Source organism: Heptranchias perlo, chromosome 13 (genome assembly GCF_035084215.1).
Source record: "Heptranchias perlo isolate sHepPer1 chromosome 13, sHepPer1.hap1, whole genome shotgun sequence".
In the NCBI taxonomy this organism is placed as follows: Eukaryota; Metazoa; Chordata; class Chondrichthyes; order Hexanchiformes; family Hexanchidae; genus Heptranchias; species Heptranchias perlo.
The window spans coordinates 12,912,997-12,930,731 of record NC_090337.1 but is presented as its reverse complement, the minus strand read 5'-3'; the positions used below and the strand labels follow the sequence as shown (position 1 = coordinate 12,930,731).

Sequence of the window (17,735 nt, the reverse complement as noted above, 5' to 3'; positions counted from 1 at the left end):
TTTCTTAGTCTCTCACCGTTTTAAAAACTATTCTGCTTTTCTATTCTTCTACCAAAGTGGATTTATACACTGATATAAAATTGTTTGGAAACTGTACAGATGGAAATGATAGGTACTCCAGGAGAAATAGTGGTTCATGAGCTGTTGGGGACCTGGGGTGGGTGTGACTACGGGTTAAGTAATTTAAAAAAAAAATTGTTATACAGTGTGCATGTACACCTTTAGCTTAGTGAAGATGAAGTGATGGGATTATAACAATGATAGAGATTTAGGAATCATGCCTCATATCTTTAACAGTAACACTGGACATTGCATATAAAAATACATTTGCTTCATATTTGTTTTATTTTTCTTGAATAGGTGTTGCAGCGATTATTGAAGATGATTTTGCCTTTGGGGTTGTTGATTTTATCTGCCTCACAGATTCATGTAAGCTTCATGGTGTATTTTGTTGCTTTTCTCCACCTGTGGCCTGTGGAAGGTGACATTATAGCAGTAAGTATTTTTTTTAGATCAAAAAAAAATCTAGATTGCAGTTGATTGTAACAAGAAATCTGGCAACAGTTTTGTTTTGTAAATTTCAGATAACTTAAAATATTTTTATACATAGGATTATTCCTTAACAAAGCAGTGTGAGGGGGGGTCCCTGAATAGCTGACTCATGTAGACCAGGAAAGACCCAGGTTGGATCTCAATCTATATTCAGTTAGCTGATCTCAGTCACGGTACGACCATTAACATCAGCGCCTGAGTAAGGAAGAGGGAAATTGATCAAAGTTCTGCTTTATGGAGATGAGATTAGGTAGTCTCGATCCAATTCAAAGGAAGCACGAGATGACAATTCAAGAATATCTGTAATATGGTAGTACTGCTTGGAGAAGCCACAGGGATGGTGGGAAAATTTTTTAAAAAAAATAACATTGGTGCAATAGGAGGTGCCCTTCTATTGATTCAACAAAATTCAGGCAACCCCTATTGTGCAGTAGATTTGGAACCGGACCAGCAACCAAGTGGTCCTGAGTTCCACCAAGGCAACTTGTGAAATTATGGGCTGCCACCCGGAAGAATGATCATGATGATGGCTGCTGTATTTTTGTAAAAATCTGACTAACTGGTTCACTAATGTCCTTCAGGGTAGGGAATCTGCCATGCTTATGTGATCTGGCTTACTTGTGACCGTGGTCCCATACTATGTGGTTGACTTGCTGCCGTGAGGTCAACTAGGGATGAGCAATAAATAGTTCCTTTCCAATGTTGCCCATATCCCAAGAACAAATTCAGAAAAAAACATTGCAGTATGCATATCATCCTGTTTAAGATTTGCCTTAATTAATTCATGTACAGGTTTCTTGTGCTGATGCTGGAATAAGTTGCATTGATAATCACTTTGATATAAATTGTAAATCCAAATGATAAAGGTAATACAATACTTGATTGGCATGATTGCCTGGGTCTCTAATTCTTTGGGTTAATGTTTTTCAGCATTCTACTGATAACCAAACACAGAATTTTGATGATCTACCATCAAGATTTGGTTACCGTCTTCCTAAAGATGGTTTAAAGGTAAGGTATTATAGCCCATAAGAGAATTTGGGGAGGGACCTTATTACTGAACCCATTTGCTAATTCAGAATAAATTGTCATCTGTGAGTTTTCCTTCTCCAGCCACCTAGGCCCTAAGTTCTGGAATTCTCTCCCTAAACCTCTCTGCCTCTCTCTCCACCATTTAAGACCCCCCCCCTTAAAACCTACCTCTTTGACCAAGGTCACCTGTCCTAATATCTCCTTATGTGGCTCGGTGTTAAATTTTGTCTGATAACACTCCTGTGATGCGCCTTTGGACGTTTCACTATGTTAAAGGCGCTATATAAATGCAAGTTGTTACATATATTCTCCAGGGACCTTGCTCAGATCTTTGCCAGCCAGGACTGCTCAGAAACCTGTAGGGAGGCATCTCTGCTTGGTGCCTCCCTACAATGGCATGGTTGAGTTTGGAAACTCAGTCTGGAGGAGTATAGGTGTGAACTTGGTCAGCTGTGTTCCAAATTGAAAGGTTAAAGGAGCCACCTATTTTGGTGTGCTGCATTCAGGAATTTTACATGTTCATGATTCCCTTGATCTTCAGATTTGTTGAATCATCTCCAGTATAGAAAATTAAATAAAATAGTGTGATTTCCAGGAGCAAAATGATAACGCAGATCCTTGGAGTAAAAAGAGTTTCTTCAAAATTTTGTATGTACTTTTCTGTATTCATTTCTCAAGGAGAAATGTTGTTGGAAATAACCCTAATGACCAGTTAAACAAGCATAGTCAGATCTCTGCTGTATTTTCTTCAATAGTACCTTTTTTAAGTGATGGGAGTTTCAAATGGAAGTTTGCCTGACTCCAAAGTTTTTATCTCCCAACTGGTACATGTATACAAGTCTGCCTAGTATTCTAAGGGATATAATGCATCTGAAGTACTGTGTTCAGTTTTGGGCAGTAAGGATAAATTGGCCTTGGAGGGGGTACAGTGTAGATTCACCAGAATGATATTTGGGCTTAAAGGGTTAAATTGTGAGGATAGGTTGCATAAACTTGGTTTGTATTCCCATGCGTTTAGAAGGTTAAGGGGTGATCTAATTGAGGTGCTTAAAATGATAAAACGAACATAGGAACAGAAGTAGGCCATTTAGCCCCTCGTGCCTGCTCCGCCATTTAATAAGATCATGGCTGATCTGTGATCTAACTCCATATATCCGCCTTTGGCCCATATCCCTTAATACCTTTGGTTGCCAAAAAGCTATCTATCTCAGATTTAAATTTAGCAATTGAGCTAGTATCAATTGCTGTTTGCGGAAGAGTGTTCCAAACTTCTACCACCCTTTGTGTGTAGAAATGTTTTCTAATCTCAGTCCTGAAAGGTCTGGCTCTAATTTTTAGACTGTGCCCCCTACTCCTAGAATCCCCAACCAGCGGAAATAGTTTCTCTCTATCCACCCTATCTGTTCCCCTTAATATCTTAAACTTCGATCAGATCACCCCTTAACCTTCTAAACTCCAGAGAATACAACCCCAATTTGTGTAATCTCTCCTCTTAACTTAACCCTTGAAGTCCGGATATCATTCTAGTAAACCTCCGCTGCACTCCCTCCAAGGCCAATATGTCCTTCCGAAGGTGCGGTGCCCAGAACTGCTCACGGTACTCCAGGTGTGGTCTAACCAGGGTTTTGTATAGCTGCAGCATAACTTCTGCCCTCTTGTACTCTAGTCCTCTCGATATAAAGGCCAGCATTCCATTAGCCTTCTTGATTATTTTCTGCACCTGTTCATGACACTTCAATGATCTATGTACCTGAACCCCTAAGTCCCTTTGGACATCCACAGTTTTTAACTTTTTACCATTTAGAAAGTACCCTGTTCTATCCTTTTTTGATCCAAAGTGGATGACCTCACATTTGTCTACATTGAATTCTATTTGCCACAGTTTTGCCCATTCACCTAATCTATCAATATCCCTTTGTAACTTTGTTTTCATCTACACTGCTTACAATGCCACCAATCTTTGTGTCATCGGCAAACTTAGATATGAGGCTTTCTATGCCTTCATCTAAGTCGTTAATAAATATTGTGAATAATTGAGGCCCCAAGACAGATCCCTGCAGGACTCCACTGGTCACATCATGCCAATGTGAGTACCTACCCATTATCCTTACTCTGTCTCCTGTCGCTCACCCAACTTCCTAACCAAGTCTGTACTTTTCCCTCGATTCCATGGGCTTCTAACTTAGCTAACAGTCTCTTATGTGGGACCTTATCAAATGCCTTCTGGAAGTTCATATAAATAACATCCATTGACAGTCCCCTGTCCACTACTTTAGTCACCTCTTCAAAAAATTCAATCAGGTTTGTCAGGCACGACCTACCTTTCAGAAATCCATGCTGGCTTTCTCTGATTAACTGAAAATTCTCGGTGTTCAGACACCCTATCCTTAATTATACTTTCCAGCATTTTCCCCACAACAGATGTTAGGCTAACTGGTCTATAATTCCCTGGTTTCCCCCTCTCTCTCCTTTCTTAAAAAGCGGAGTGACATGTGCAATTTTCCAATTTAGAGCGACAGTTCCTGAATCTAGAGAACTTTGAAAGACTATAGTTAGAGCATCTGTAATGTGCTCACCTACTTCCTTTAAATCCCTGGGATGGAAACCATCTGGTCCTGGGGATTTGTCACTCTTTAGTGCTATTATTTTCTTCATTACTGTTGCTTTACTTATGTTAATTTTATTGAGTCCCTGTCCCTGATTCAATATTAGTTTTCTTGGGATTTCCGGCATGCTATCCTTTTTTTTCTACTGTAAATACTGACGCAAAGTAATCGTTCAACATGTCCGCCATTTCCCCATTGTCAATGACAATATCCCCACTTTCAGTTTTTAAGGGGCCAACACTGCTCCTGACCACCCTCTTTTTTTCCTAATGTAACTATAAAAGTTCTTCATATTGGTTTTGATATCCCTTGCAAGTTTCTTTTCATACACTCTTTTTGTAGCTCTTACTATCTGTTTTGTGACCCTTTGTTGATCTTTGTATCTTTCCCATTTGCCATTATCTGTGCCATTATTTGTCTTTTTGTATGCCCTTTCCTTATGTCTTATACTGTCCCTTACCTCTTTAGTTGTCCATGGCTGTTTTTTTTGGCAAGTAGAGTTCTTGCCCCTCAGGGGTATAAACCGATTCTGTATCATGTTAAATGTTTCTTTTAAACATTTCCCACTGATCATCAGACGTTTTACCCATTAACAGATTTGCCCAGTTTACTGTGGACAGTCTCTGTCTCATCCCATTGAAGTCTGCCTTACCCAAGTCTAGAATCTTAGCAGCTGACTTTTTTTTCCCCCTTTCAAACACTACATTGAACTCTATCACGTTATGATCGCTATTGGATAGATGCTCACGTACTGTTAAGCCATTAACTAAACCTGGTTCATTACTCATTACTAAATCTAGTATGGTTTGCCCCCTTGTTGCCTCTAGGACATACTGCTGTAGAAAACTATCCCAGACACACTCAAAAAATTCACTACCTTTCTGACCGTTGCTAGTCTGCTTTTCCCAATCTATGTGAAGGTTAAAGTCCCCCATTAAGACCACTATGTCTTTCTTATACGCTTGTCTAATTTCTGCATTTATACAATCTAGCACTTCAGAGCTGCTGCCAGGGGTCCTATGCACAATTCCCACTATAGTCTTAGATCCTTTCCTATTTCTCAATTCAAGCCATAAGGTCTCTGTTGGCTGCTTACCTCTCGTTATATCCTCTTTTATCATTGAAGTGATTTCATTTCTAATCATTAAGGCTACTCCTCCCCCTCTTCCATTTTCCCTATCTCTCCTGTAGACCTTATAACCCGGTATATTTAGTTCCCAATCCTGACCATCCTGCAGCCATGGCTCAGTAATAGCTATCATGTCAATTTGAATTTGAACCTGTCGTTCATTTAATTTATTCCTTACTCCGTGCATTTGTACATAGAACTCTTAGTTGGGCCACACACCCTAGCCTGACCTTCAGCTTTGATGCTGGGTTAATCGCCTTATGCCTTCTAGTTTTCACTTTATCTGTAGTGTCTAAAGTACACTTTCTTTCTGCTGCTCTACACTTTTCCTTTTCACTTCACTTGTTCTTGAACAACTGTTTGTACTATTTGTATTGTAAATTTCCCCTGGGTCTTCCCCTCTCTTGCTGCTCTCAACTTTACTCGCTTCTGACCCCCCACTCAGGTTCCCATCCCCCTGCCATTCTAGTTTAAACCTTCCCCAACAGCACTAGCAAACATCCCCGCAAGGACATCGGTCCCAATCCTGCTCTGGTGTAACCCGTCCCGCTTGAACCGGTCCCAATATCCCAGGAATCTAAATCTCTCCCTCCTACACCATCCCTGCAGCCACGCATTCATCTGGTCTATTCTCCTGTTCCTACAATCCTGAGATTACTACCTTTTTGAAGTCCTGCTTTTTAATTTATCTCCTAACTCCTTCAATTCACCTTGCAGGACCTCATCCCTTTTTATACCTGTCGTTGGTACCGATATGGACCACGACTACTGGCTGTTCACCCTCCCGCTCCAGAATGCCCTTTAGCCACTCCGCAACATCCTTGACCCTAGCACCAGGGAGACAACATACCATCCTGGAATCACGTTTGCAGCCACAGAAACGCCTATCTGTTCCCCTTACAATTGAATCCCCTATCACTATAGCCCTGCACTCTTCTTCCTCCCCTCCTGTGCAGCAGAGCCACCTTGCTGCCACGAACTTGGCTCTTGCTGCTTTACCCTGATAAGCCATCTCCTCCAACAGTATCCAAAGCAGTATATCTGTTTGAGAGGGAGATGGCCTCAGGGGACCCCTGCTCTACATGCCTAGTCCTTTTACTCTGCCTGGCAGTCACCCATTTCCTTTCTGCCTGTGTAATCTTTACCTGGATTCGGAACTGTTTCCTCTGGAGGAATCCAGAGGTGGAATCCCGAACAAGGGGGCATAATCTTAGTTAGAGCTAGGCCATTTAGGAGTAAAATCAGGAAACACTTTTTCACACAAAGGGTAGTGGAAATCTGGAACTTGCTTGCCCAAAAGGCTGTGGATGCTGGTTCAGTTGAAATGTTTCAAGATTGAGATCGATAGATTTTTGTTGGGTAAGGGTATCAAGCGATATGGAGCAAAGGCAGGTAAATAGAGTTGAGATATATATCAACCATGATCTAATTGTAAACAATTTTACAACACCAAGTTATAGTCCAGCAATTTTATTTTAAATTCACAAGCTTTCGGAGGCTTCCTCCTTCGTCAGGTGAACGATGTGAAAATGAAATCCTCGAAATGCGATTTCATTTCGAGGATTTCATTTTCACATCGTTCACCTGATGAAGGAGGAAGCCTCCGAAAGCTTGTGAATTTAAAATAAAATTGCTGGACTATAACTTGGTGTTGTAAAATTGTTTACATTTGTCAACCCCTGTCCATCACCGGCATCTCCGCATCATGATCTAATTGAATTGAGGAACAGGCTTAAGGGGCTGAATGGCCCACTCCTGTTCCTATGCAGCCTTTACTGCAGTGTTCTCTCTTTACCCTCACATCCTGGCAGCTAATACTAATCGTGGTATTTTGTTAGTGACTTTATTTTGACATAGGGATGCTTCAGTTTTTGAAGATTTAATATTAGACTTGCTCCTGTTTTTCTTCCTCTTTCCATCTTTGTCTTCCCTCCACCATACAGCATCTTCTGCTAAGAAGGGCAGGCAACCAAAGGCTTTTGTCAGTGCTGCTATTGCATTCACTGGGTAGGACATGCCTTGTATCTTTCCATGTTCACCACCTTCATGGAGGAGTAGCTACTCTCCACTAAGTACCTCCATTTGAAAATAGAATTGATCTCAAGAACTGAACATGTAAGGAATTGCAGGAGTAATCTTGTATCCTCTGTTCTGCAGCGCAGCATTCCGTGTTCATGTGGATTTTAAATCACCTTTTCGTTTGAACCTCTTACAGGAATGTTTAATTGTAGGTATTTTCTGTTTACACATAGGTGAAAAATAGTAATAAAACTCTAACACCTATAATTTGATTTAAATTAGTAACCTAACTCAGCAGACTGATGTGGGAAATTGAAAATTCACATTGGTGCTGTTGGAGGTGCTCTAAGATAGTAGCAGGAGCTTTATTCTCTCTGTATCTGACCTGGTAATGCCTGATACTCATGTGTTGAAAAAAAATTGAAAACATGTTCCATTTCCCGTTACAAAAATAAAATGGCATTTCTCCTTTTGCTGTTTGCATGCTGTCCTGCAATCAGTGTGGTGGTGTGGACTAGACCATATCTTTGTGCATATGATTGCTGCTGCTGCTATGTATGTGTCTGGGTGGTTCACAGAGTAGCTCAACGTTAGCGCTGGTAAACTAGAGAGATCATTAGCAAAGGGAGAAGCTGCAGTCTTTGACTGATTGCTAATGGCAGATGCAACAGCCATATGACATCATGAGTCAAACCATCATACTGCAGCAATTCGGAGTAATTTCTTTTTCCATCTCTACACAGTGACTGATGAATAATGTATGTGAGAACTTTATATTGTATTGTAAATAGTTTTTCCTTGGGGCGTTGTTAAAAAAAAAAGACTTCAGAGGTATTAGTTAGCTGCAGGCAACTGCTAAAATTGTACATTTAGTTGTGCAGATTTGCATGTCAAATCAATGTGCGGTGTAGCTTGTTTTGAATAGAGTTCCTAATCAGATAGCTGGATCATTTGCAAGAAAGGTGACAGTGCAGTAATAATCAATACATTACTTATGTAACTGATTAGACCAATAATGATTGTACTAGGGCACGACTTTGCACCCATGTTTCCGTATGCACTAACTTCCTGGGTGGTGATTTTTAAACCCCAAGCACGGGCGGGTTGGGAGAAGGTGGGAGTTGAAAATAGTTGTTTTTTGGGTCGCGACCATCCCGGCTTTATTTACGTCGGCGTGTAAAGGTACAGGCTTCCCACTGGGAACGCAAAGTCTGAAAATTTTGCGGTTGCGAACCAAAAAACCCAACTATTTTCAACTCCTACCCGCCCCCAACCCACCCGTTCTTGGGGTTTAAAATCGCCTCCCTGATCTCTGCTGAGTTGTTGGAGGGACATTTGTGTTGACTCTGGCTCATTGGTAGCTCTCATCTCCTGAGTCAGAAGGTTGTGGATTCAAGTCCCACCCCCAGAGACTTAAATGTCAGCCTGGATTATGTGTTAGGAGGTGCTGTCTTTTGGATGATGCTAAACCAAAGTGGACGTAAAAGATCCCACAGTACAATTTGAAGAAGAGCAGGTGAATTCTACTGGTGTCCTAACCAATGCTTACCCCTGAACCAACATCATTGCTGTTTGTGGGACCTTGCTGTGTGCAAATTGGCTGCTGTGTTTCCCTACATTACAATAGAGATTGCACTTCAAAAGTGCTTCATTGGCTGTGAAGTGCTTTGGGACATTTGAGGATGTGAAAGTTGCTATATGAATGCATGTTGTTTTATTTTTCTTGGATAGAAATATGCTTGCAAGTATTCTAGAGTGGAAATGTGAGGAATAAAAAACGTTTAATTATCCTTGAGTGTGCTAAGTGTTAGGAGTAGAGGTGCTTAAGTGGTCTATTCATATAAATGGTTTCTTTGAAAACTGCTTCATAATAAAACTGCAACAGCACTGACCTGCAATTGTGTCAGCACTGTTGGCAGAGCATCTGTATGTAGGCTGCATGTATAGACTCCTAGATTTGTCAGACTGGAACCTTCTCAGTTTTCTGCAGTGTGGCCAACATGTGTTGTCTGTAATCTGACGCATTTAGAAAATGATGTGCGTGCAGGCATACAAATGACGCGATTGATAGCCCTCTGCAGGTTTGGCTAAGAAGTACTTTTACTGAACACTGTGTACTGCTGGTTTTCAAACAGCAGAGGGCACTGCAGTAACCTTTTGCTTTATGCTCCTAACAGCTTCTTTTCAGAAAGGCGTGTTTTTGTATTGATGAGTAGATATAATAGGAACACTGGGGTAGAGTTTCCATTCATTTACGCCAGTAATATCAGCATAATCTGGGCGGAATCGGCTGAACCAGCGCAAAAGATCGGGGCATTTTAAACCCAAGTTACACCCAAAATCATTTGCTTTTGTGTTTTCCACGATCTTTCACGCGGGTTTAAGATTCAATTCACTGGATTAGGCCCTGGCCACGCCCCCAGATCCACATTGCGAGATTCCGCTGCTTACTCTAGTTAGAGAAGGCTCTTCAAATTGTTTTCATTTTCTTAGGTGCAAAGGCACTAGTAGGCATGTTTTTAAAGTGTTTTCATAATCAAAAAATATTTAATTTACTAAAACTGACTGGTGTACACCAATGAAAGTAATAAATGGTTGTGTTTTTTTAAGTCATTTTCAGTGATTTTTAAATCGGGTTACTCACAGGTGGCGGATTGGACACTTAAAGCTTATTTTTTGTGATAAAACTGGACCAGGTTACCAGTGTAAATACATCAATGAATACTTTTTAATGGAAAGAAAAAAAATAAAAGATTGTGTTCTATTACCCTGCCCGATTGTGCTGTTTCATGGAAGATTTTGCGTTTGTGATTCTGCAAATGATTTTTATCGGAAACTTGAACTGTAACCCAACCAGTGCGATTTCGAGTGCATTTTGGGTGCAATTTCCTGATTGTGCCCAACGCAGAAACTCTACCCCAGTGTTGCTGACGTGCATTCACACATTGGTAATAATTAAAAGTGGTCTTGAAGATGTTTGTTCTCTCGTCCTCACAGTGGATGTATGCTTTTTACCTAGTGCCTACCATAATCTAACCGTCAAACAATTTGCAAAGCTGGTGACTTGACTAATAGAATGGGTAAAATTTTGGTTAAGGAGACAGTAGTGGAACATTTGGATAAACATAATTTAATAGGACAAAGTCAGCATAGCTTTACGAAGGGGAAGTCATGTCTGACAAATTTGCTTGAGTTCTTTGAGGACATAATGTACAGGGTGGATAAAGGGGAACCAGTGGACGTAGTGTATTTAGACTTCCAGAAGGCATTCGACAAGGTGCCACATAAAAGATTATTGCTCAAGATAAAGAATCACTGGATTGGGGATAATATTCTGGCATGGGTGGAGGATTGGTTATCTAACAGGAAGCAGAGAGTTGGGATAAATGGCTCATTCTCGGACTGGCAACCAGTAGCCAGGGGTCGGTGCTGGGTCCCCAATTCTTTGTAATCTATATTAACGATTTGGAGGAGGGGACCGAGTGTAACATATCAAAGTTTGCAGATGATACAAAGATGGGAGGGAAAGTAGAGAGTGAGGAGGACATAAAAAACCTACAAGGGGATATAGACAGGCTGGGTGAGTGGGCGTAGATTTGGCAGATGCAATACAATATTGGAAAATGTGAGGTTATGCACTTTGGCAGGAAAAATCAGAGAGCAAGTTATTATTTTAATGGCGATAAACTGGGAAGTACTGCAGTACAAAGAGATCTGGGGGTCCTAGTGCAAGAAAATCAAAAAGTTAGTATGCAGGTGCAGCAGGTGATCAAGAAGGCCAACGGAATGTTGGCTTTTATTGCTCGGGGGATAGAATATAAAAACAGGGAGGTATTGTTGCAGTTATATAAGGTATTGGTGAGACCGCACCTGGAATACTGCATACAATTTTGGTCTCCATACTTAAGAAAAGGCATACTTGCTCTCGAGGCAGTACAAAGAAGGTTCACTCGGTTAATCCCGGGGATGAGGGGGTGGACATATGAGGAGAGGTTGAGTAGATTGGGACTCTACTCATTGGAGTTCAGAAGAATGAGAGGCGATCTTATTGAAACATATAAGATTGTGAAGGGGTTTGATCGGGTGGATGCGGTAAGGATGTTCCCAAGGATGGGTGGAACTAGAACTAGGGGGCATAATCTTAGAATAAGGGCCTGCTCTTTCAAAACTGAGATGAGGAGAAACTTCTTCACTCAGAGGGTAGTAGGTCTGTGGAATTTTCTGCCCCAGGAAGCTGTGGAAGCTACATCATTAAATAAATTTAAAACAGAAATAGACAGTTTCCTAGAAGTAAAGGGAATAAGGGGTTATGGGGAGCGGGCAGGAAATTGGACATGAATTTAGATTTGAGGTTAGGATCAGATCAGCCATGATCTTATTGAATGGCGGAGCAGGCTCGAGGGGCCGATTGGCCTACTCCTGCTCCTATTTCTTATGTTCTTATATTCTTAATCCTTGGCCTGTCTTAGGCTAGCTGCTTTCACTCGGGCAGTGATAAGGATGCTACAATTGGAAAATGAGCAAGGTTTCCTGACACTGAGCTAGGCAGCAGATCAAGTTATGTAGATGAGAGCAGGAAGTTACAAAGGGACATAGGCAGGTTAAGTGAGTGGACAGAACTGTGGCAGATGGCGCTCAATGTGGAGAAGTATGAGATCGCCCACTTTGGATGCTAGAAAGACAAATCAGGATATTTTCTTAATGGTGAGAGACTAGAAACTGTGGCGGAGCAAAGGGATTTAGGTGTCTATGTATAAAAATTACCAAAAGCTAGTGGACAGGTACAGAAAGCAATCTAAAAGGATGTTGGCTTTATCTCAAGGGAGTCAAAATACAAAGGTGAAGTGATGATTTAGTTAATCAGATCCCACCTGGAGCGCTGCATTCAGATTTGAACATCGTACCTCAGGAAAGATATATTGGCCTGTGAGAGGGGTACAGTGCAGATTCACCAGAATGATACCAGAATATTCATTGGATGTGAAACACTTTGGGACATGTTGAGACGCTATATAAATAAGAATTCAGATATAGGGTAGAGTTCCTACTCTATCACTATTCACTGATGCCCGTTGGAAATTTGTGCATGAAGCTTGGATAAGGATTAGGCTTGGCTTTGATATTCTCTGAGGTGAAAATAGCCTTCCAACATTCACTGTCAAAAGTGAATAATGGTTACCTGGTCCGGGCATGGAAAAGTACCCGAGACCATGGGCTCAATTTTAGCCCCAAGATCGGGTGGGTTGGGGGTAGGGGTACAGACAAAATTGATGTTTTTGGGAGCAAACATTGTGGCTAGAAAACACCCATTTTTGTATTAGACTTGGGCAAATCTGTGTGCGTGCTCACATCAGTTACCAGGAAGCCCTGCCCCCACTTAAACCCCACGCACGGGCTGATACTTAAAGGGGCAATGTACCTCATTGAGGTACGTTTACATTTTGTGTATTGGACACTTAAAATGATTTTAACCTTACCTGGGCGTCTTTCCCATCGCTTCTGATTCATGCCTGGTGAAAACAGGTGGGAAGGGCCAGATCAATGAAAAATACACTAAATAAATTCAATAAAATGAGATTTTCCATTAAAAAAAAATTAACAGACCTACCTTAAAACTGATGCTGACTGGACACCCACCCCCGATCTCTTTCCCAACGGCCGATGAGGTGTCTCTTGCTTGCTTTCTTTCTCCCCCACCCCCCCCACCGATGCTTAGCTCCTCTCTGCCAACAGGCAGGGTTGCTGGCTGCTGGATGGGAAACCTGGAGATGGCATTGATTGGCCGCATTAAGTTTGCGTCCTGCCTACTTCTGGCTTTCACATCTGAAAATCCCATTCTTTCCCCCAGCTCTCTTACCACTAGTATGATAAAATTATGCCCCATATCTCAAAGAAGTCAGCTCCTTCTGGGGGAGGGAAGGGGAGAAATATGAGGAGAAACAAACAGTTGAAAAATTAGCCTAGTTTTTTTGTATGTGATTACAAATGCAGCTTTTTAAACGTTATGACAAATTAGCACTTCAATAAAAAAAATTCCGTAAAACTTAACAGCAGTGAAAAATATACAATTTTAACAATTTTTATCTACCATCGTTCAACTTACGAGTACTTAATATTGTACTTCAGGGATTTGAGAATTGCCTCCACCCACCCTGTTCTTGGACCAGGTGAAGAGACGGACAGGATTGCAGCACCTTCCCAGGGAGCACTCAGTAAATGGAGTCACACTGAATGTGAACCTTGATGGCAGCCACAGTTTCTCAGCTATCCAAATTGGAAACAGTGGCTGTAGTGAGCTTTGGGAGAACTCCTCTATCTATAATCGTGCAAAAAGAAATTTGTTAGCTTAGTCAAAAAGCAAAATACTGTGGATGCTGGAAATCTGAAATAAAAACAGAAAATGCTGGACAAGCTCAGCAAGTGAGGCAGCATCTGTGGAGAAAGAAATAGTTAACGTTTCAGATCAAAGACCTTTCGTCAGACATGAAATGTTAACTATTTCTTTCTCTGCAGATGCTGCCTCACTTGCTGAGCTTTTCCAGCATTTTCTGTGTTTATTTGCTAGCTTAGTGTTAGCCAGTCCACCACCCAATGTTTTGACAGACATAGCTCATCTTAAAGCATTAAAATAATACGGAAACTTTCTACACCCAAAAAAAAGTGTAGAATTTCTGTTTATATTAGTTTTTTGAAGCCCTTTTAGTTTACATTAACACTTGGCAAGTCTGACTGCATTCTCATATGTTTGTGAAGAGACTTTCACAGCTTCATCAAGTTCTTTCGTGGAAGAAGTGTTTCTAATATATTTGTGTTTTGCATGCTGTACTACATTCGTCTGTAATGCCCACTTATCATTTTAAGGAGTGCTAGTGTGCACTGTGATTTATTATAATCTGAATATGAAGGTTAGGGTTCGGCTTTGTAGATTCTTCCTGCTGAGGACAATATTGACTCTTAGAAGGATGTTAACTGTGGGGGCACCCTTCTGAGAATTTAAGACCGATTTTTATATGACTTTTTTAGCATGTAGATACTGGACACTTCATTGAACAATGCTTCTCCCAACTAACTTCCTGTGCAGTTGGAGGCTGCATAGTAAATAGATGTATATAATCTTATTAAGCAATTTCCACCTGGATAGGAACTTCATCCTTCCTTCATTGAAAGGTTCTACCATCTCGAACTATTTTACTTTTCATATACTTATGAAAGCCTTTATTATTCCCCTTTACGTTAACTGCTAACCTTTTTCATATACCTTTTTTAGCCCTTCTAATCTCCATTTTTCACCTTCCTACTACACTTTCTATATTCCTCATAATTTCATTTAGTATTGGCTCTCATTTTATCATATTCCTCCCTTTTAAGTTTGTTTAGTTTTAATCCCTCTTTATCTATGGAACTCTATTCTTTTTGTACCTTCTCTTTGCTTTATAGAAATACCTTGTAGTGTCTCCATCTCATATTTGTAGATTTCGCACTACTGATCTGGTGACCTGTTTGCTAACTTCTCTGCCCAGTTAATTTTTGTAAACAATTTTACAACACCAAGTTATAGTCCAGCAATTTTATTTTAAATTCACAAGCTTTCGGAGGCTTCCTCCTTCGTCAGGTGAACGATGTGAAGGAGGAAGCCTCCGAAAGCTTGTGAATTTAAAATAAAATTGCTGGACTATAACTTGGTGTTGTAAAATTGTTTACAATTGTCAACCCCAGTCCATCACCGGCATCTCCACATCATGACTCCCAGTTAATTTGGCAAGACACCTTCTTATCTCGACAAACTTGGCCTTTTCCCAGTCCCAGTTGACTCTTCATTATCGCTTCCTGTTCTTACATTGAACCTAACTATTTTGTCGCTATTTACTAATTGTTCTCCTACTTTCAGCAGTTATTTGCCACACTCCATTTCCCAGAACGAAATCAAGTAATGCTTGTTTATTGAGCTAGTAACATACTGATCTAGGAAGTCTTCCTTCCCTCCCCATCTCTTCTGACAATGCCATATCCAGGAATATTAAGTGCCCAGTCCTATATGAAAATAAGCCCTGTCTATGTTACAACAACGTACATTTATAAAGCGCCTTTAACATAGCAAAACATCCCAAGGTGCTTCACAGGAGCATTATCAAACAAAATTTGACACCAAGCCAAATGAGGAGCTATTAGGACATGTGACGAGGTAGATTTTAAGGAGCGTCTTAAAGGAGGAGAGATAGTTGGAGAAGTTTCGGGAGGGAATTCCAGAGCTTAAGGCCTAGATAGCTGAAGGCACGGCTGCCAATGGTGGAGTGATGAAAATTGGGGATGCGCAAGAGGCCAGAGTTGGAGTAGCATAGAGATCTGAGGGTTGTAGGGCTGGAGGATTAGAGATCAAGAGGGGCGAGGCCATGGAGGGATTTGAAAACCAGGATGAGAATTTTTAAATCGAGGTGTTGCGGAACTGGGAGCCAATGTGGGTCAGCGAACACGGGTGATGGGTGAATGGGACTTTGTGTGAGTTAGGTTATGGGCAGCAGAGTTTTGGATGAGCTCAAGTTTACAGAAGGTGGGAGGCCAGCCAGGAGAGCATTGGAATAGTCAAGTCTAGAGGTAACAAAGATGTGGATGAGGGTTTCAGCAGCAGATAAGCTGAGGGAGGGCTGGAGATGAGCGATGTTACGGAGATGGAAGTAGGCTGTCTTGATGATGGAACAGATATGGGGTCGGAAGCTCAGCTCAGGGTCAAATAGGCAGCTAATATGTCCACCTATAGTTCATGCTTTTATTTTTCCAGTTTTGTTTTGAATGCTTTGTGCATTCACATACAAACCACTCACTCTTCACTCCAGTTTGTTAGACTGTTTAACCTAGTTTTCTCATTTAATTTATTCATATCCCTTGTCCCTTCTACAACAGTTTTCATCTCTCACTACCTAAAAGTCTCTTTCTTTCCCTTTCTCCTCTAATATAGCTCACTATTTATTTCAGCTAGGCCTCCTGCTTCTATCCCAACAGATTTATTAATCCTGCTTGCCTCTGCAGTCCCAAATCTTGACTTTTCCCACCCTCTTGCCATATCAGTTTAAATCCTCCCGTAGTGTTCTATTTGCCTTCTCTACAAAAACAGCGGTGCTGTTTTGAGTCAAATGATGCTCATCCTTTTGGTACAGCTTTCCCTTCTTCTAGAACTCTCTCTAATGCCCCAAGAATGTGAACCCTTCCCTCCTACACCAGCCCTGCAACCACATGTTGACCTTCCTAATCTTCCTCTCCTTAACCTGTCTGGCGCATGGCACAGGATGCAGTCCAGAGGTTACTACCTTTTTGAGGTCTTGTTTTATCTCCTTAAACTTCCCCTGCATGACCTCTAATGTACTTCTACCTGTGTCATTAGTTCTAACATGGACCAGGACTTTTGGCTGCTCTCCCTTGCTTGCCAGAAATTCATCCACCAGTGCCTTGATGTCCTTCACCTTGCACCAGTGAGGTAATATACCATTCGGAACTCTTGGCCATGAATGCAATAAAAGGCTGTCTATTCCCCTGACTGTAGAATGTCCCTCTACAGCCACACTCCTATTATAGTTCATCTGACTCTCACCCCCACTGGATGGTTCCTTCCCCCACAGTATTGCTCATGTCCATCTTGTATTTGTCCAGCACTGTGTATCTATTGGACAATTCTAGTGAGTCTAGGGTTCGCTGTGCCTGAGTCCTGGTGTCCATGCAGATGGTCACCCACTTCTCTCTTACTACACTATCCCTTTTATTCTGAACTGTTTTGCACCACCTCTTGGGTGACCATGTTGTGGAGAGTACCATCCAGAACCATCCTCTTGATGCTGTGGAACGTTGCCAGTTGCCAGTTGCTGCTTGAGCGCTGAGATTCCCTGCTGCAGAAACTCAATTTTTGTACACTTAGTGCGAATGTGTTGCCCCTGGATGTACTGAGGCTTGATGATGGGCTCAAATATTGCACTTCATGTACACCATAAGGATTCCTCACACAGCCCTCCCTCTGTCTAGCTGCCTAACTTAAAAGTGTAGATAGCATGAGTTTGAACACCCCACCCACCCCTACCTACACACTAGCGAGAAAAGAAACCTGTCCAATTGCATCTCAATGCTGAACTCCTTCTAAGGCTGGACTCGCGCTGAGGCTATAAACTTCTGGCCCTTCACACTTTACTGGCTTTTCGCAACTCCTTTTTTTGTTTGACAGAGTAGGAGTTAGCAGAAAATCACTCAACATGGGTGAAAAGTACATTCGCCCTGACCACACCCCGGTTCTGCGGATATCCATTTTATTACTACATTTATCGATTGCAGTAGGCCTTGTGATGATATAACTTGCAGACACCTTCCACTGTCATTGGCAACAGTTTTTAAAAAAAAACATTCTTGGCAGCACTGCC

At 41.4% G+C, this 17,735-nt stretch overlaps 1 protein-coding gene and 1 long non-coding RNA gene across 2 annotated transcripts in view; one reads left to right on the top strand and one right to left on the bottom strand.

Annotated features, from left to right (window-relative positions):
* The window catches only part of LOC137331288 (E3 ubiquitin-protein ligase RNF13-like), a 234,398-nt gene that overhangs the window by 37,432 nt on the left and 179,231 nt on the right, over positions 1-17,735 (top strand). The window contains exons 2-3 of the mRNA XM_067994997.1: positions 361-495; positions 1,483-1,563. Coding sequence (XP_067851098.1) covers positions 382-495; positions 1,483-1,563 — 195 coding nt within the window. The 5' untranslated portion in view covers positions 361-381. The remainder of the gene's footprint in view (positions 1-360; positions 496-1,482; positions 1,564-17,735) is intronic.
* Positions 417-13,517, bottom strand: LOC137331289 (uncharacterized). Its single transcript, XR_010965418.1, has 3 exons — positions 13,442-13,517; positions 12,816-12,891; positions 417-472 (listed from the first exon to the last, which is right to left on the bottom strand). It is a non-coding gene; the product is annotated as an uncharacterized lncRNA (long non-coding RNA).